Genomic DNA, 21515 nt, shown 5'->3' on the forward strand with positions numbered 1-21515 from the left:
TGCCATTAATGTGGCTAGTACATTCACAAAGAACTGAATTAAGGTACCAGGAAATGAACCACTGGACAAGCCAAACTGTATTTTTTCTAAACAGTATTTCTAGTCTAAGCAGATGCTTGAAAACTCAGTTTGTTTTCCTTTGCTTTGTACATTATTGCACATTTATGATGCATATGGCAAATGACACCCCAGATGCAATTCCAGAATTGTGTTCAAGTTATACAAGTAAACATCAGCAAGCCAGTTTTCACCAGCATCAGTAAGAAGCAGAAATCACACAGTAACAGACAGAAGACTGACCCCACAGAATGAAGACACACTACTCTTAGAAATCCTAGGTGCATCCTAGACTTTCATCTGCTAACTACAAACAAACTAGGAACTGTGGACTTTAAAAATTTATTCAGAAAGATATCCTTTCATCTGCATGTGTAGATTCCTTTTCCAAGACTGGCTTTTATAAAACTTCCTGGTGCCTAAAGCACAGATAGCAGGAATTCTTACTCTAACACATCAGCATGTAGGCACAAATCCCTTAAGAAGCTGTAAAAGAAGTCACTTTAGCATTATGCCAGCAAACCACTTCTAGGAGTGAAATGATAACAGAGTTTGAAAACTATTGAAAACAGAAGAGCTGCAAACTTGGTCTTATGAAGCTCTGTGGACATCTTGAAACATCCATCCTGAAGCCTTGGGGAGACACTCAGAACATCATTCAAAGCTTGGTGCCTCTTTGTGGGCCTCCCTCGGGTAGGTGAGGAAGGGAAGAGGGGAAGGGAAGGGGATGAGGGATGACAGAGCGCCGAGGAGCTAAACACCAGTTTACAAACAGAGAACAGAATCACATAACAACACTGGACCAATGGACTCCAAGACACAGTGACAAGACAGATGGACAAAAACAAGACGCAAAATCACTACTGAGAAATAAAAAAAAACCCAAAGAAACCCCATTAAAAAAGTAGATCTATAACTCCAAGGCTGCCAGAAACAGCCAAGGGTACTGTTATAACTCTTCCAAAAAGAATAAATTATAATATAAATAAAAATTAAAATCAAAACAATATCCCCCCCAAATCATACACTACAGACTTGCTCGGTTAGCCTGAATGCATAGCTCTGATGGAACATACGATGGTGTCATCACAGCCCATGCACGGTTAATGAAGGCCATGGTTAGTTACATCAGCTACACTACAGCATGCCAGAAAAATGATCTTGCACTGACCCAGAAATAAAAGATACAACAGACACTCTGCATTGCAATAAAATTCTTTTTATGCCATCTGCAGTTTCTAGGGCTCTTTACATTGGAAGAGTTTTTCCTGGGAATATGCAGGGTAAAGGGGAGGGTTTTTTCCTTCTGGGTGTTTTTTTCTCTGAACTCAATTGAAAAAAAATGGAAAAGGGAAAAAACAGAATAGAGACTTTGCAGAAGTTTAAAAAAGTAGGAAAATAAAAATAAAGGAAGGGTAATACTCTTCATTCTTTTGCACACAACTTTCTTGGGACATCCAAAAATGTGAATTTCTTGAGGATGGCAAGAAAAGATTTTGTTGCCTTTATTGGTTTGCAGATCTATATCTCATTCTTGAGATGAATAAACCATTATTTTGTTGGAAGAACTCCAAAACTATAAATTGAGAAGTACAGCGATGATTAAAAAAATTAAAAAAGTAGCAGTATGGCACGATTACGAGCCAAAAAAAAAAAAAAAGAAATAAATATAAAATAAACTAAAATATCAATCACCAAAAATTCATGCGGCACAAGATGAGGTGAAACGACAGAAAATGTTCTTCAAATATATACAATGTATATATCTACCTATATATACACGGAGTATGTGTGTATATATCGATCGATATACCTGTATAATTTTTTTGTTTTCCCTGCCCCACCCTACCCCAAGGCTAATTGGTAGATGAAATTATCAATTAAAATTAAAAAAATAATAAAAGGAAGAAGGAAAATAATCTAACAGAAAATAAATTAACGTGCTTTGTTCAAATAACAATATCATGCATCTGTCCACACCAGCGGATGCCAGGGTTAGATGAAGGCATGAATTTCTGTGTAAACATGTGATTGGATGATAGGGGCTACTGCTGATATTGGTCATTTATTACTTTAGCAAATAGATATATATGCACACTGCATATATAGTGCATATATAGACAAAATAGCCTCATGGGTGGAGCCTTTGGACCTTACATAGATAGAAAGACCAATATGCTGAAAACCAATCTCAGTATTCCTAATGTAAAAAAAAAAAAAACCAAAAACCAACAAACACAAAAGTAAAAAGAAAACAAAACTTTCTGTAAGTCATCTGCATGATTGTAAAACTTGCTCATTTGATTTTGTTTTGGCTGTAAGATTGTAGCTAGGAAATTCCATCAAACAAGTGCTGCTATTATACCCTGGGAAGCGTTGTGGATGAACCCCTGTCCTTTGGGTCCATGTGGTATTCAGCTTATGAAATGGGAAGTCTGTTTCTCTGAGTACTTGGAGGCATGCACACAACTTTAAAGGCCATTTCTTACTCACAACATGAGAAATGGGGAAGCATTCCTGCTTGTCAGAGGGAAAGACTGGGGATAACTGAGCATTGGACTGTGGGGGGTGTTCCTGTTAGGAGAACAATGAAAATTCCCTAGCTGCCTCGGGAACATTGATGCAGTTATGGAGGACAACAGCCCAATCAAAACTTCTTTTAGTTTCTTCAGGGAAGTCTTCACCTCCAACATATTGGTTTTTGTACTGTGCCAGCTGTTTTGGAAGACAGATTATGCTTGTTTTCTGCAAACAAATCTCTGACCCAGGCTAGCTGCAGGTGGATGGCTACAGGCCAGTAAATTATAGATACAGAGGGCATATCTGTTGGATATGTGCCTCTTGTGTGTAAGTGTACAAAAATTCCAATGCAAAGAACTGTAGATTTTGGCATATCTGCTTCTGTGTCCAGTCCCACATCAGAAAGGCTTACCAGTCTGATTAGACAATGACAGCCTTAACATATATGAAGCCTTTTGGGAAACACAGAGCAAATTTCCCTGGGGAAAAAAAATCACATTGGAAATTAAAGGGCTGATAGGAAGGGAAAACTGGCAACTGCACCAGGGAAGAAACATAGGATGTGTCAAGCCAGGGAACAAAGATTAAGCCCTACAGACCATTTCAAGAGGCTGTATTCTGGGCTTCAGGCTAATTGGTGAGTGTATGGGTGTCACTGTTTTGAGTAGTCCAAGGAGCAGCTTGGGCTATGATCCCAACCAGCTGCCTGGCCACCAGCATCCAGCCTGCCGGGTGCCAGAGCTCACTAATGGATATGCTTAACAGGAATGAGGGCAACGGTATGAGGAGACAGCAAGAGCTGTCAGGAAAGCGTAATTATCATCGTTAAGGCTTTGAAGTCTCAGTAAGATCAGATTGTAAGGGTGCTCCTCATTTCACTGAAAAGAGATAAATGGTTTCTTTCTTCACAGTGCTTCCTAGTCATTCCTTGTTAGAAAATATGTTTTCCTTACAAATCTTACATTCTCTGAGAGCAGATGAGTGGCCAAAAAACATCACAGAGCTGTGTTTAGAAGCACAGACTCAGGACCTTGGCTTGAGTTTTGAGGAACTTGAATATTTGAGCCTCTGATCTCCTTGGAGCAGGCCAGAAGACAGTCCTGTACTCATACCAGAGAAAAGCATCTGTTTCGGCACAGAAAAAAGAAGTTTTTTGGCCATGTACTGGGACAAGCAACATTTTCATAGAGATAAAAGAGGATCTTCTCTTGACTGTTAAGTAAATGCTTCTTTACGGCAGATGAACGGGTTTTTTGCCCACTGTGTCATTTAGATTAAGCCTTCTGGGAGATCTAGAGATCTAAGGGTATCTAGGCTTGTCTGCAATAAGATGAACAGGGAGCAATTTCGGTCCCTGAACCTGCAATGGTTTTTTTTGCATTACATAAAATACAGGGGGGTTTTGGATCCACAACTGTCATTGCCATCACTTAGAATAAATCCTTATGTATACTTGTCTACAGGTGATGTCTGTAAGCTACCTCAGTCAGAACAAGTCCAGTGACAGCTCCTGTTTTTTAAATGAAGTTTTTCTACCAAAATTCCAAAAGAAATCACTTTTGGAAGGGGGGGCACAAAGTCTTAGCCAGCCTGCTACAGTGAGTGTTTCAAGCCAGCCCGGAGAATCTTGGAGAGCAGAGTTAGGAAATCACCTTCACACTGTCTTTTTTGAAAGAGATGCAAGTGTTCAGATACAGATCGTATGCACATGAGATTCAGGTCTTGGATTCAACTGTCAATCAGAGTTAAGTGGCAATAAGACCTTGCCAAGTGGTCCTCACATGATATTTAGTCTCAAAGAGGAACATGATTTTCAGCCTCTGAGTACACCAAAAACAAAGGCTTCAAAAGGACTCTATGTAGAGTACTGCCTCTGATTACCAGGACCAACACCTAAGTAATATCTCTAGATACTGGGATTTGATTCTGACCCATATGAAATCTGAAAACTTCTGATCTGCAGGGAAATATTCTCTGCTGCCCTTGTCTTGGCTATTGCACAGCAGGTTCATAGTGATGTGTATCATATCTCACAGCTGCAGTAGTGAATTCAGTAACCTTTACGTTACTAGACCATGGCACTGAGGGTGATGGAAGGCCAAATTTGGCAGAAACTCAAGAGCTTTAAAAGCTACACATTATCAGAGGAACAAAAAGAAGACTGTGCTGGGTTAGGTCATTTAATTTTCAGTCTGCCGTAAAAGGGATCAGGCAAGGCAGAAGGCAGTGACCTGTCAACAGAACAGGATGAAGTAATTTCAAAAGAGCCCAATTAAAAAAAAATACCCAACAATAAGTTTTAAAAAAATCTGAAGCCACACACTAGAAAACACAAGCAAGATAATCTGGATCTTTTTGCTCCACAATGTACATATTTAAATACCAGTTCTTGGCGTGCGGCCAGAGTTCTGACTTGGCTGGTGAAGTGTAAAGGCAAACATATCTGCTCAGCCAAGCCAGCACTACTGGATTTTGATAAGCCAGCTTATTGCTTTAGTGCTCCAGAGCAGAATGGGCTGAGTGAGTGCTTTGATACTGCCTGGATGGCAGACACTGGATGCACTAAGAATGCAGACAATAAGACAGACAAAGAAAATGAGAAGCCCCATAAACCCGCTACTTTTCCTTCTTATTATGATGGAATGAGCTAAGTTTATGCAAAAAGGGCCTGCATATTCCTCCTCCTTCTGGCAATTCTGTATACCAGCACCTCTGAGAGCAGGAGAACTCAATCTGGAAGTGCAGATTTCATCAGCAAAGACCATCTGGGAGACTTATTTTTACATATAATCAAGCTAACTTTTATTCTCAATGTCATAGTAATTCCCTAGAAAGGAATCAGATTTTAGTGGCTTATGGGGTCCACCTTCCTATGCAAGAGGAGTAGGGTGCAATGAAAGATACTGGTGAAATTTACAAGAATGTCTAGTTGTTTAGGAGAGAACCTTCAGCAGATTTTCAGTGAATCATATTATTTCACACAGCAGATATTCAAATGTCTGTAGGCACTTATATCTGCCAACCGTAATGCTTAGCAGGATTTTCAAAAGCAAGTATTTTTTACAAATCCAGTTTGTACCTGTTTGTAGCATTAGATTTTTAACTGTGTCAGGAAGGAGGTATTTTTAGTCTGGAAATGTTGCTGTACAGCACTATGAAATTGAATGCTAAACATGCTGTTTTACCAAATTTCTACTCAAACTTTGATTTTTCAGCACAAGTTGAAAATATTGCTGTTACAATTTCTAGCTGCTGAAATTATTGTGATTTTTGAAACAAAAATTTACAAGAGGAGGAATCTGATGCAGACATCCTTTTGTCCTTAAGTTGAAATACATGGCAATCAGAATATAAATTAAAAAAAGAAGTCTTCACATGTTAGTGAAGCTTTAATGAAGTGACTTCATTTATTTGCATATCAGTTGCAATACCTTTGTCCTTGTGTCCACGGTCCTATTAATCTCACGCCTCACTTTCATTACAATCACTGTGCTGGCATTTCATTACTACCTTTATTTAAACTCTCAGTACCCCCATTGTTTATACTTCACAATCTAGTAATATTTTGACAGCTTTTCCTCCAGATGGGGAGTAGAAAAATTCATAGAAATCTCTGAAGAAAGATAAGTAGGCTGAGCTACCTGTTGCCAACTGTCTGTGTCACTGCCTTCACTGCCATCACAAGGAAGTCAAGAGTATGGGTGGAAGTTCCCAGCTACAACACAATGCCAATCTCAGGTTACAGCAAGGCCAAGTTCTACTAAAAATGCAGGTACACCACGATGAATTGAAAAGAAATGTGAAAGCACTAGCCTTGGGTGAATTTTTATGTTATTATTGTATTACTCAAATGGCTTCAGGAAATTAGAAACAGAACATTTATAATACTTTCTTGGTATTTTTTGTACAGAAAATACCCCATCATCCCAAATAAAACAAAGCAAAAACAAACAAAACAAAGCCAAATGAAAGAACCCCCTCAACTATTTATATGTTTCACTTTTAAAGACAAAAATTCTAACCAAAATTCCTCTTTTTCTTTTAAATGTACACAGAAATTCGATGATGTCTGTTCTCTATTATAGAAATGCTTAACTCATGGCAAGCCTCAAAAAAGAAGACTTGAAAAAGCCTGTAAGAAATAAAGTAGACTGCAGTTGCCTGCTGGATACCACATAATATATCTCACCAGAAAGAAAAGCCATCAATTTATCAAAATGTATCTGAAAGGGAGAAGTTGAGTCAGTTCCACATGGCCAGTCCTTCTGACTCTTTAACGGATACATTTTGAAGCATCACTGCAGATAACAAGGCAAGAATTACTACTAATTTTGTTATGTTAAAACTATGTTTTGGTGCTCCCCAATTTCTTTGGGGTCACAGGAAACAAAATTAGTATAAACACATTACCATGTTAACTGTACTCAAAATCCCATGGACAAATGTATCCCTTAACATCCATCTTCAGAGTAACTAAGAAAGATTAAACATAGCTAATAACTGATTTTTATTTCACTTTTTTCTTCTGTTTTCAAATGTTCACCCTTTCCACTTCATAAATCTTCATTATTTGTCTCACTCCATATTGATTTTTTTTCCGACTGTGTTAGTAAAGTAACATCTAGAAATATGTGAAATATTAGTCAACTGGAATCACTTTCAGAAAGTTTGCCTTTCCATGCGAACAACTTTATATAAAGCAAATAGTGACTACATATCAGTGTTCTGCTGTTGCCAAGTCCATGGGATCTGATGCTTGGCTGTATAGTTTCTTATTTTATATACAGTGTATATATACATCAGTGCATATATATACACATATACACACACATATATACATATATAATTATATATGTATACATTCACACACATATAAAATATATGTATGCATTGTTTTTTGCAAATGAAATCAGAAAGCAAGCAAAACACGACTGACCTGACTTACCTGTACTGGGCTCACAGTCAATGAAATCTTCATCATCACTGGAACATTCAGCTGATGAAACGATGTCATCTGTTGTCTGGCATGTGAAGCAAAGGAACAAAAGAAAACAAAAGTAAGATAATTGCAAGTCAAGACTATTACAGAGGCAGCTAAACATCCAAGGGAAAAAAAAAAGGTTTCACAAATGTAACTTTTAAAATATTTAAGTTGTACCAAGCACTCCGTATATGCCTGTGTAAATGTGTCCTCCATTGAGTTGGAGTCTCCTGTCTAGTAACAGTGCCTATCCTGTGCTGTTGAATATTTCAGGTGTGCACAGGTGCTGTGGACCTGCTGGGCTGTTTAGGGCAGCAAGTGGATCACACTCGTGCTGAATGAAGTACAGTGGGCTACAAAGCCTGCTTGGCTGGCAAACTGCCCTGAACAGCCACTGTAGATGAGTCTGCTGGGAGGAGGCTGGGCTCCTCCATAAATACCAGTATCATGTAGGGCCAGCCAGAAGGCACTTCCTGAGAGACTTACCATGTGAGGCATGCTCAGACTGAACATGCTTTCTGCAAAGAAAAATATACAAGATAGACCCAGATAATACACAGCACTCAGCTAGCAGTACTCTTTTCTCTGCCTGATGCACCACTCTGAGGCAGACATAATTCCTGCTATTAATGCACCTCTTGGGCTGGGAATCTGGTGTTGACCCAGATAGTAAATATCTGTGCCACTCACTTGTTGCATGAGGAAGAACTGTTGCGTGTGTCAGGTATGCTTAACATGCAACCTCACCTCCTTGCTTACCAAGTGAACAGGGCTGTGGATGCAACTAGGTTGACCAGATGCAAAGTCTGATTCTGAAAGGGTTAAACCAAACTGAAACCATTCACAACCATTATAGGTTTCATCATATTCCTTTGCATTTCCAGTTGGTGATATTTTCTTCTTATTTTTTTTTAATTTTCATTTTTTAATATTTTTTCTTTCTGTGTGTGTACTGCTCTAATTAATGAGCAGCATGTACTGCAGCATGTTAGAGAGATGTGTACTGGTGTCTCTTCCCAGCAGCATCTCCTGCCTGTAATTGCTGCAATTAGTTGAATTAGTAATGCAGACCATTAGGGAGAGCCTGTGGCAGCCTCTGGACACAGGTTGTAATGTTCCTGTGCACAATACAAAATTACCCCAGCTCAGCAGCATTGGCTCAACCACGGCTTCTGATGAAACTGTCTCCCTTAACAGCTCTTCCTTGCAGAGGGCTGCCTATTCTGCTGAGCAGTAGGATCAGTGGGATGACTCCTGAAACAAAACAAGTGAAATGCTCCTCACCAGGCAGGAAGCATTGTTGAACTCAAGAGCAGGACAACTGCACTTCAGTACTCTAGGTGAATAATTCTGGGAATCTCACATCTCAGCAAGACTTTCAAATCCTTATTCCTGATAAAGACTCTCCAGCTTTAAATAAGGTCTCCTTTACCTTCTTATATCTGTTATGTCTGTCTCCTACATGTCCCTTCTTTCCTTTACAATTTAGCCTCCTGTGCTCCCAGCACCATGAAATACCTCTGACCCTTGCTAGAAGTTGCTTACCCTCCCCATCTCTGTATTTGAGCTAAGGGGAGAAAAAGAGAACTGAGAAGTCAGTTAGAAAGATCAGACTGAACCGAATGATCCCTCAGTCTTGATTTCAGTGGCTCAGATTAAGCCAAGAAAGAAAAACAGGATAGGTCAGTTGCAAGTAAAAATTATTACTCTATTAAAAACAGAGTATCTGTAAAAAAAACAGTCATCAAGTATTTTATGTGTTACTCAGTCATACTCAGCATGGTCATTTGGCAATGTTTTGTGGAATGCTATCTTGCAGTAGTTTCAAGCTTAAATACTTTCATTAAATACTTTTACAATCTTGCTTCCATGGGGAGTTAAGATTAAAAGGAATTGAAGGTAATATGTTCCTGCCTTACATTTCAAGGTCATTTTTTTAAACATCTTTTTCAGTCATAGAAAGTGGGAGAGTTCTGTTGAAATCCTGCTGACTTCTCTTAAGACAAGCCGGCTTTAAAATTTTGTCTGGTCAGTAAGAAAGGAGGAATGCACAAAGTAGAAATTTACTTTTTTCAATTTTCCTGGTCCTGTCACAGACCTTTTAGAAAGTATTATTTATCCCCAGAAACTTTATAACTTAAACAGTGATCACATTCTCCAACAGTGAAATGCAGCTGAACATGGGTAAAAAGATATTAGTTTTTAATTGCACCAAGGTAAAGTAATTTAGCACAATTTAGTAAACAAGGCTATACTGCTAGAAACTTTTAAGCAGGGCAAATGTAGTTAGTGAAACTGGAGATTTATACTGTAGTTGTCTAAGGATAAGTATGGCACTGTGAATAAAGAATAAATTATGGATAGTACTGTGAATAAGGAATAAACTATCCATCACTACTAGAGGACTTTGCTCAGACAGTGCTAAAACCCTGGCAATTGGTTTTGATTTCCAGGTTAAATTTAGATCATGTGGATTTTGGTCTTAGTTGAACATCTGACAATTCACACTTCTCATAGAAAAACAGTGATGATTTGCTCCAGTAGGAAATAAACATAAAAATTATAACAATGTGTTGTTGTCACTTATCAGCTGCTATACCTATTTGATTACCCACATACTTGCTCAGATCTAAAGGCTTCATGCAACATTAACGTGGAATCAAATCCAATTGAACTGACAATGTGATTTAGTATTTGTAAAGAATAAGGAGTTCCTTTATAACTATTTTTTCCTCTTGCATATTAGGGGCATCATATGAAACCAGGAAGGTAACAAGGCTTTATTTTTTAACTGGACATCTCCTTGCAACAGAATACTGGTAGATAATAAAAGTTTAGAGCATTTTGGAAGTGGTCAGCCAAACTGAGGGTCAAAACATCCTTCCAGATCTATTAATTATCCTATATCCAGTTTGGGAAGTCCCTGCACCACAACCTGAAAAGTCATGAAGCCTGGCCCTTGTTCCTCTTGTTCAATTTCCCACCTCATAAGCAGCTTAAGGCAGTACATGCAACACATTTATGCTGCATTCTGATACATGTACTAGATTTCCTGCTATAAAATTCTCTTGCAGCTTGTGTTGGTTCTGAACAGAGAAGGGCACAGTAAGCCAGACTCCGACAAAATGCAAATATGTGATGTGCAATACTCAACAACCCTGTCAACTTCAACCTCTATTTGCACTTTTTCATGACTGGTTCCACACATGATTTTATCAATTAATCTCCATTTTTCCTCCCCATCTCTACTACACGCTATTTCACCTGATAGTCTATTTTTTTTTTTTGCTCGGTGATTGCTCTTTATCCCATCCTGCTGATTTTGTGTTTATAAAAATGAGGGTTAGAAAAAGGAAAAAAACCCAGAAGTGGTGTTAGATTTAAGTCAAGGTCATTAATGAGATCTCTAGAAACCACAGAAAAGATAAGTACACTAATCTGTGTTGCCATTTCCTATCTTGTATTTTTAATCTCAGTACTTTCCATCACAATTCATCACTAACTGATTTTCTAGTCCCACCACATATTGGTTTTCCATACACCTTCCGCTCAGATACCAACATCTGAATTATCCCAAAGGAATAAAGCTATTTCAGTGAGAAAGAACAGCAAATTCCTGACCACAGGAACAGGGTCAATGAAACATCCAGAAGGCCATTACTTCTTGTAACAGGAATTTGTACCTTTCAAGACCTTCCTGGAGCTGGGAATTTTCACTGGATGTTTATTAAACTTGCTGCTTCCACAAGACAGGAGAGGCTAGTGAGCAGAGACCCTGGAAATCTATGCACTAACATAATTTCTTCACATCAGAAACATCTCACTGTTAGGCAGTAAGGAAAACCACTACCCCATTTCTGGTCACTTTTCCCCATTTTTGAAATGGTTCTCATTATACTCACCCACTGGCCCAGGGGATGTAGCTGGATTAATGCTTTAGTGTCTACCCAGTGATCTAGGGATAGTAAATGCTAAACATTCTTATGAACAGGCAAAAGGATAGTAATGAAACTTCTCCATATGCTGTGATGGAAATGATGTTTGTGTTTTCATTGGAAAGAACATGGGAGAGAAAATATTTTTCTCTTCCCTATATTAGCTAAATTCTATATTAAAAATAATAAGTCACACTATGCTATTTTAAAATATGTATTTCATTTCTAAAGAATCACAGCTTTGAAATTACTTGGCCTGTATTAAAGGCCATAAAACTAAAGATAGGTATTATAATAACTTTCAATAAAATCTCTCTCTGGCAGGAACCCTTTTTATTCCTTCCTCTGAAAGATTTTTTATGGCATTTATATTATTATTTTTTCTCTCCCTCTCTCTAGTGTTTAATGAAATTGCTTTGGAATAAAACCAGGGTAGGAGAAAGTGCTAAACTCTGAGTCCACCCCAGAGGATTTATGGGCATACTTACCTTCAAATTCTTTCTATTTCACTGAATTGGCTCCCCATTCCTTTCCATGAATTATTAGTTCTGTAATCACCTCCTCCTAATTATTCACTCTAAGGGCCTCTTCAATCTTGACACAGTGATAGTTCTACAATCTTTGTTCATTACACTGTACGTACTGGTGTGGGATATGTAGTGCAAGGAAATTTGGCATGGTGTGGCAAGACCTGCTCAAGATGACTCTATTCCTGTCCAATCTATAAATTGCCCAAAGCCCTAATTTATGTATGAGCTCCATAACCCTTGCTCCTTTGTTCTACACAAAATGGCAGGTGCTGAATCTTCCTTTTCCCAATTGCAAAGTTTTTTTTTTGACACCTTGCTGTTTGGGTACACCACTATTTAAGAAAGATTAAGCATGCTGGATAAAATAAACTCTGTCACAGAACAGCTTTATGAAATTATAAAATCACACCCAGGAATGATGGAGTTCTCCCTTCTAGAGGGAGAGAAAAGACAAGGACACATAAATTCAACCCTCAGACAAATTCCTGCAGAATTAAACATTTGGCAATTGCTTCACTTGGTAAAGTGGGATTCAATTTTCCTACTTGCCTTTTTCTTGAAACTCATCTGCACACTATACATGTTACTTCCAATTCAACACCATTATTTGAAAAGCAACAGTTAATGCTTCATTGTGGGAGAAGTGTAAATCTATTTGCCACCGAGGAACCATAATTTGCAGTACTTCTTGAAATATCACCATCACAAAATGCTAGGCACAAATATCTTCCAAAGAGTGGAGAAACACAGTTGTATTTACCTGGGCACTGCAGTTGTCTTTCACAATTAAAATGTACAGAGATGAAAGTCAACAAACTTTTTCCTAAATACTACCACTTGACTCCCTCCATTGCTTCCATAGTGCTGTATTTTCTATAGATCTCAAATTTATTATGGACTATGGACTACATATTTTCTTCTATGCCTAACAGCATAGAGTATAAATGCTCCCTTTAGAATAGCAAAAAGTTAGTGATGCTGTCCAGTCTTCTAAAAACCAAGATGTATTTTGGCAAAGAATAGGTTCAAGGCATTTGCTATCGTGCCAAAAGAAGATAGCAGATAAAATGTCTGTCTCATTAGGAGCCATTTCTAGTTTTAATACCTCCACCTTTTGTACTTTGGTAACTGGGCTTTTTAAAGAACTTTTCGTATTCTGTTCACACTATTCAATTAAATGAGAATCCTTCATCTGTCCTTTCTACATGTTACATTTGTTTCTCACTTCTTAATTAATCTTTATTTGCAAAATACCCTGGAGGTCACTACAGTATAGCAGACCTGAGAGACTCAGTCTGGACAAACTCAAACTACTGCATACAGATAGAAATTATCTGCATACGAATGGGAAAATATTAGAAGTGTTGCAAAAATCATAATGAAGTATTACAAAAGAAGCTGCAATCTGGGACTGTATAAACTTTTAAGGGGAGTCTTGGGTCTCCTGTCTTTTAGTAAAGTGTGTTAATCTTCTCATTACTGGATAGAACAACATGTATTTTCTTATCATGGGACAGACACAGCCACAAATATGTGCAAGCCCCCCCATACTTTTTTTTTTTTTTTTTTACTTTTGCACCCCCACATACTAATGCTGAGGCTGTGTCTGCCTCTGCAGAGGCAATGCATCAGAGAACATGAAACTAATAATTTTTCTTCATATAGCTAATTTGAGGTAAATAAAAAAACAAGAGGAACAAATCCTCTGTTTGTTTAAATTGGCATTGATTTCAACCAGACTGCAACAATTTGCAGCAAGAGAGAATGGCTCACTACATTTAGTTTTGGACAATTCAATGCTGAAAGATTAGGAGTAATTTTAGTTAATTCAAAGAGGAGCCACTGAAAACTTGAGAGATGTATGAATGAGACAGGCTTAGTAAAACTAGACATCAGAACTTGATTTAACAAGGACTTAAGGTATGATAAACTTTTACAGGTGTCACAAAGGACATCAGAAAGAATGTAGAACTATTCAAGAGTGCTTCAAAAAAGGATAAAATTAAGGGGAAAAAAAGGTCTTATTTTCACAAAGAGAAATCTCAGTAGTGATCTTTACCAGCTATGGAGAAATCTCAAAGAAATACCAGAAACCATTAGCACTGAGGTCAAGCAGTTGCCTAAGCCATGAATACCATTAGTATAGGCCCTAACTGGGAAGAGCTTGCTCCATCTATCTTCAGTCCAATCTAATTCACTCTAAATCAAGTCCATATTTTCATCCTCTCATCACTACATAATATAAACACATTACACATTTCTCTCTGTCATAGTAAAGCAGGCGTCAAAGCTATCCAGCACAGCCTTTCAGTTTGCTGTGCTCAGGAGCCAGAATCACAGAATTTTCTTAGTTGGAAGGGACCCACAAGGATCATCAAAGGCCAACTCCTGGTCCTGCATAGGACAGCCTCAAGGATAACACCATGTGCCCAAGGATAACACCCTATGCCCATGTGCCCATTGTCCAAATACTTGAACTTTGTCAGGTTTCATGCTGTGACCACTTTCCCTGGGGAGCCTTTTCCAGTGCCCAGTCACCCTATGGGTGAAGAACTTCCTCCTGATAGCCAACCTAAACCTCCCCTGACACAACTTGAGGCAATTCCCTTGGGTCCTGTCACTGGGGCTGGTGTGTTACCTACCAAGAGGCTGATGGGTATCCAGCAGGCATGTACCTTTCAACAGCAGCCCAGCAGAAGTGCATCTCCTGGCTGCATGCTCCTGGCTGGATATAAAAGCTGATTTACTGTCAAATTATAGCATTAGGTAGTGATCATGAGAGAGCTACCCCTCAACAAAATCAGCCATTTGTCCAAGACTATGGCAGACAATAGATTAAGGAACTAGGCAGTTAAGTAAGAGAAAGCAAAAAATAATCTTCCCAACTGTATGTCAATCTAGATTCATGGGAAGTCATGATTAAAAAGAGCTTTGAAAGATTGAATTATTCCTTTGAAAGCCAAAAGCTTGTCTCCTAAAATCAATAGTTCATTAAGACTGTAAAGTCTGACTCTTCTGGACCAAGTTTGATGCCAAATTTCAGAGACTTTGTTCTGTGCCTGAGCTGTGGAAAGTCAACAGGGAAAAATCATGTTTCTGCCTTTTGTCTCTGGCAGTGGGAAGGGTGATGATGTTGTGAGGCAGTGTGAGCAGAGAGAGAAAGAGAAGGGAGGGCAAAAAGGGGAGAAAGGAAAATGGGGAGGATTAATTCATCTGTTGTTCAAGGCACCCTGACAGGGGAAAGAGAAGTATTGAACCACAGCAGCTTAACCCAACTTCAATGTACCTTCCCAAAAGCATAAGGAATGTAATTCTTCATGGTGTTCTGCTGATAAGCAAATCCTCCTAAATCCTTTCAATTTATTTCTTGGCCTGAGAAAATTACATACTATTTAGGAGCTAAATAAATAAATAAAATTTCATTTCCATGAATCTAGATTGGTTGTTTATTGATTACATATGCCCACAGAGCCACATTCTTTTGTATTTCTTTCCTTTCCTAACAGAAGAGGCTCTTTTTGACTTGAACTAGAAAAGCATCAACTGGCAAGTCTTTTCCATACTATTCAATGTAATCTTCAAGATCTGTAAGAGCTTTAAACCGGGCTATAAAATACCATTTATTGGTATTAATACAAAAGATACAGCTTTGGTGTAAGAGAAGACACTTTCTCCCCTCTTATAAACCAATTTATCCTTTCCATGTGAATTTTCCTTTTTCCAAAAAAAAAGGAAAGATTGAAGATTAAAGTTGTGGGCCTATACACTGAAGACAGAACCTTTTGGAAGGAAGAATATTCACATTGAGTATTACTTTTCATCATTTGATGAAGGACCTTGTGCTCTCTCCCTATTATATTTTTATTTCTTATCGAGAGAAATTATTACTTGAAACATAAACCATCAGTCCTCTGTTATATAAGCACAGTTATGCAAATGGTGCTGATGCAGGTGAAAACTCCCTAAGAAAGGTACAGAAGGTATGCCCATCATGAACTAAAGTAACTAAAAAGCTTAATGCTAAAAATCAAGCCACTACAGCTGACCCCACGACAACTCCCACTCTAAAGTCCGTGAAAGATGCTGGAAGAACAATTTGCTGTAATTCAAACACTGTTCCGGAATGTGACTTTCTGAATATTACATTAATCTACACAATGATGTTTCCCAATTCTTGTCCAAAAGTCTTCAAATGGAAGACATTTATTTTAGGAAATGGTCTGAAAATAGTGTGTTCTCCCCTGTGCCATTATCCTACTGAGAAGAACCAACAACCAGCTGAACACACAGGGCAGCATAAACTTCATTCCCTGCTCTTTTCAGCATCTGCTTAAAGCTGGACACAGGAAGCAAAAGCTGAGTAAAGATTCTTATAAATATGTAGAAAAAAGCCAGATTATTGACAGAATTTAGCATCCTGCTGGTGTGAGCTCTAGTACCTTAGGTACACATTCTAATATATTATCTTAAACAGCCACAGAAATAATTTTATTAATATGCTGGGCTACGAACTATACTTGCTGAAAAATAAAATGTTGCATACTTCAGCAGCAGAAGGGCAGGGCAGATCACTGGGATGCAGTTACTTTTTAAATTATCCCAGGCCAAATTGCCAAGGACATTGATTCAGAGCCCACATGTTACTTGATTTTATTTTCTTGATATTGTCATAAATTTGCTATCTGACATAAGCAAAATTGCCCCCTTTCCTCATGCTTCTGTTTATATTGCCATAAAATGGAGAGAAAACAGTTTCTCTGTTTGCTTGGCATACAATCATAATTTTAGTAAATATTTTACATTCTCAAAGCAAAGCCTAAGTACAGAAAACTCCTTTACATTTAGTAAAGGGAAGCCTACGTTTCAGAAAGTTAGAGACTCAGATGATGTGAGATGAATCAGCTGCCCTTTGAAGACTCAGCCTCTAGTAAGAGTAAATGGGTTTTTCTTTGCGTGCTAGCTGGCACTTAATAACTGTGTCAGAAGAATATTTTTCATTTACACTTTGCTCCTTTGCTGGAAATCAATATGTCGTTTGCTGGCATTTTCTCCTGGACATCTTTATTTAGCTTGTCTTTTTTCCTCAGAGGGGAGGGAGTTGTATTTGATTTTGTTCTGTTATTGATTGGATCACTCTGAGCAAGAAATAAATAACTAAGCACAGCACAGTAGCTTTAATGACAATCTCTTAAGCCTCAAAATCTGCACACTGTGTTGCACTCCCCCAACACATGATTCAAAAGAAACAAATCTGTAAAGTACAGCTACTGTATAGAAAAGAGGTAGTCACGCGTGCAATTTAACAGGCATTACTTATGTGATCACTTAATAAAACCATACAAGTCCTGTTTCTATTAAAGCAGTAGTCCTTTTCCTGCAGCACCTATTGCTGGGATCTCATAATCGCTTGCAAATGAGGTTTAATGAGAAATTAAGATATGGGAGATCTTCTCCCAGCAGACATTGTTCCCTGGAGAAAACAGGAGCGTGTTCACATACTACACACTGATGGCAGTCCAGCCTGATCCCTGAGGTACAGCAGGCCAGCGAGCACTGCAGGAGGGGCAGTCGCTGTGCCCCAGCTGCACCGAGCAGCATCAGCCACAGCAATCCTGCCAGCATCCAAGGGGAAGGGGTGGGCAAGCCAGCCCCAGGGGCTGGACATTTTTTTTTTTTTTTTTTTTTTTTAACTGGGAAGTTCTTTACCTCCTCCCATGTGTCTCTCTTAATGCCTCTCACTCATTATTACATTGACCACAAGCAGTTTGCACACACAGCTGTAAAATTCATAAAGGAGAAAATACCCTAGTATGGTCCAAACTGTGATACTTAAAATCTAATGTGACAGGGTATGTTATTCATAAAGTAACAATAAACGTAAAGACTCTGAATAAATGTGCCGTAAAACAACGTCTGCAATTATTATAAGTACCTCTGAGTGCAATAAGATAAACAACTATCTTTGAATATTCACATTAATGTGCTAGACTATTCTTGCCAGACAAATATTCCTCTTGCTCTCCAAACATTAACCCACACTTAGAAAATTTAAATACTGTTACTCACAGGATTCACACATTAGCTCACAAGGGGAAGGCAGTTCCCACACATTTAAATGCAGAATAAACATAAAGTAGAAGAAATAAATGCAGAATAAATCCTGGCCCACTGGGCACCAATCAGCGCCTAGAAATGCTCTCTGAATAACGTTAGAGAGTACAACATTTAAGAAAGGAAAATAGGCAGTAAATACCTATATGTAAGCACATATACAACATATGTGCTAAAAAAGGACTATGAATGGTTTTAATTTATAAACAATAAGAAGTTTATAAACACAAATGTCACAAAAGCAGCTGTGGTAGAACTCATATTTCCCAGGAACTTTGACAGCCTCTTAATCACAAGCCCATCCTTCCTCTCTTAATATAGGATATAAATGATTACCAGCACTAGTACAGAGACATCTGTTTACTCAACAAAAGGCGTATATTACCATTAACCTATTAACATATTGACATTATCATGGTCAAATCTAATAAAAATTAGGTTAAACAGTTCTAGACAATATTTCACCCAGAAATACAACTGCCAAATAGCTAATGCTTAAAAATCATATTTTTCTATCATTACCATTTTTTTTCCATTTGAAATATGAGTAAACGGACATCTTTACTGGAGGGACAGGGAACTGACTTCACACCCCATGTTAACAAAAACATGTAACAAAAGAGTAAACAGGGAAATGAAATCATTACCACCACCACCAGGGATCATGGGGGAAAACTTAAGAAAGTTAGAGCCAAAAATTTGTCTAATTGTAACTTTATCAAAGAAAGAGATCTATTCTCATGAAACATATACCCATGAGCTTAAAAAACATACTTGGTCCATCAGATACTGATAAAACCAGATAAACTTCAACTTCACAAGTTGTGGAACATGACAAATGGCTCCTGAGCATTAAATCAGAAGTGACCCTCACTTAAATGGCACACAAAATGGTCCAAGCTGAAAATGGTTGTTATGCAAGAAAATTTTGCCGTTGGGTAAGGCAGACTCCCATGCATAACAAGCCTGATAAACACTTATCACCGCTGGGTTTCTCAGCAGCCCCTGCCTAATCAGAACATTTGCCCTGTGAAGGATAAGAAGGCCATTTTCCTTGCTTATTTATTTAGTTTTCTAGTGAGTTTGATTAACTGTAGTAAAGACAAATCAATCTTTTGTGTTTGTGTAAAATGGAAAAAGGAATGAAGTTAGCTTTAATGGCCCCAGAGATGCTCAGCTGGAAGGCACTTACTGAGCAGAGAGCTAGACAAAGGAATTCAGGCTTTAAACACCATCAAGAACTAGCTGACATCAGCTATACTTCTACCTGCTTAAAGGGAAAATAACAAACCCACTCCACACACAGTGAAGAGGCTTTCTTTTTCTCTGCAATTCTGTCTATAAAGACATCAAGTACTACAAGGTTCTTCCTTGTGTCCTTCAGATTTCCAAGGTGTAATTTGGGAGATTCTAGGAAACAAGTATCCAAAGGAACATCATCAGGAGAGAGGATTTGAAGCTCTAAATCCATAAGAATACTTTCCCTATCAGTAAACTTCCTTCTCAACTGAGTTTTGCGGCAATGTTACATTTTTGATATAAATTACCTCTTGGTAAGTACTGAAAGATAGCATGAAATTCATGCCCACTATGAAATGAAGAAGTTTCTGCATAAAGAATTTGAATGAGACACTAACCAGTTGAAAGTAGAACTCCAAGAAAATTTTCCTCTCATATATTCTAATTATATTGTTGACAACAGCAGAAATCACAAAAGAAATTATACCATTTTAATGCAATGCCCATTAAAAGCCTTTAGTAATACAAAGAAACACCTGTGTCTTCCAGACTATGGACAGCCAAGTTTTAGCCCATGGAGGTTTTAACCTTAGTCTTACCAAAAGGACAGCTTGACCAGGATGGAGCCAAAATATAGCAAGAGTCCCCATATTCAAGATATTCCAGACCCTGAATAGACAGGCAAAAGTGCATGCTCAGGCTTCTTGCTACATCAGCTTCTGCTTTTTCATAAAAATTAAAAAAGCTGAAAGAATCAGAACTTTTGATCTTTCATTGCTATAACACTTAAAGCAACAGCTTTGGGATGATGGTATGTTTCTGGTCTCTCCTGGGAGAAAACAAGTTCAGTTTCCCTTTAATTTCCCTTTTCAATGGTGTCATTATTGTAGCTTCACTTTTACCAGAAACAAGACATAATAGCCACCGAATTCAAAAGGTGGTACCTCTGTATTTTCAGATGTAGGCCCTACTCACACTAAAGAGATTATTGGCATTGCAGACATGAAGGCATATCCAAGCTGGTAGAGCTCCTCCTTTTAGGTCCAGCAATGCTGACTGAAGAAGGCTTTCTGCCAGCAGAGTTAGACCATCTATGAGTGTTTCAAACTCAGCTGACAATAATTGGCATAGTTATGTCCATATCAGGATTTTGAGAGGCAACAGCAGGTAAAATCAAACCACATGCATTTCTGCAATGTGGGACATGCAGTGAAGTTGTCAGAACTCCAAAGTATGACACTGTATTCCTCTGAAATGCTTCAGGATGGAAAAAATGTTTCTAAGAAATCCTGTAATTGACTCCAATTACTAGCAGATGTTATTAACTGTCTCACAGTTATTAGCAGGCATATAACTTCTGTCAGGAATTTGCAAGTAAAAGACTGCAGTCAGTGAGATTTCTTTTTATTCAGAAATCTCAGGTGAGAGGGGTCCATTATTTTCACCAAGTCTGACTGCCCATTTTATACAACTGTGGAATACACAGAAGGGCTGGGTGCCAGGATGCCTCTGCCACTGATTTACAATGACCCTTTACAGGGCTGTTAATATGTCAGCACACCATGGCTTAATTTTTAAGATAGTGAAGATACACATGTATCTCTTGGAAACAAACATCTATAAGTTGCTCTGACAGTACCTTGAGGAAAGTGCTGTGTAAAGCATCTGAAGAAAGATTATAGAATTCTGAAATTGTTTGGGTTAGAAATATCTTTAAGATCCCTGAGTCCAATCATTAACCTAACACTGCCAATTCCATCACTAAAGCATGTCCCTAAGTGCCACATCTACACATCTTTTAAATACCTCCAGGGATGGTGAGTCAACCACTTCCCTGGGCAGCCTACCCTGATTTTATCCAGTTCTTATATTTTGTGAGTAGAAAGACTCACACAGTCAAAATGGAACTCCCATATGGACTGTAACAAACTGTTAAGCAGGGCTGAAGTAGGAGGGACATAAAAACATTCTGCTCTCTTTAATGTTTCTGAAATGAAATAAAATATTGGAGGTGACTTCACAGTTCCTAAAAACTGAGGTTCCTGCACACAGGAATTTATTGCAAATTCCTCATCAGTGGGGAAAGCCTGCAGTGCACATCTATAGAAGTAAATGGCAGCAGAGCTTAACACCAAAGGCAAA

At 38.2% G+C, this 21515-nt stretch overlaps 1 protein-coding gene across 17 annotated transcripts in view; it reads right to left on the reverse strand.

Moving 5' to 3' along the window:
- The window catches only part of NRXN3 (neurexin 3), a 968667-nt gene that overhangs the window by 28334 nt on the left and 918818 nt on the right, over positions 1–21515 (reverse strand). For 15 of the 17 annotated variants that reach the window (XM_068192702.1, XM_068192711.1, XM_068192712.1 and 12 more), the window contains one exon: positions 7523–7598. In XM_068192702.1, the coding sequence (XP_068048803.1) occupies positions 7523–7598 (76 nt within the window). Of the gene's footprint in view, positions 1–7513; positions 7599–21515 lie in introns of all 17 variants that reach the window. The other 2 variants (XM_068192715.1, XM_068192713.1) reach the window with 1 other exon arrangement.

Source organism: Anomalospiza imberbis, chromosome 6 (assembly GCF_031753505.1).
Source record: "Anomalospiza imberbis isolate Cuckoo-Finch-1a 21T00152 chromosome 6, ASM3175350v1, whole genome shotgun sequence".
NCBI classification, from domain to species: Eukaryota; Metazoa; Chordata; class Aves; order Passeriformes; family Viduidae; genus Anomalospiza; species Anomalospiza imberbis.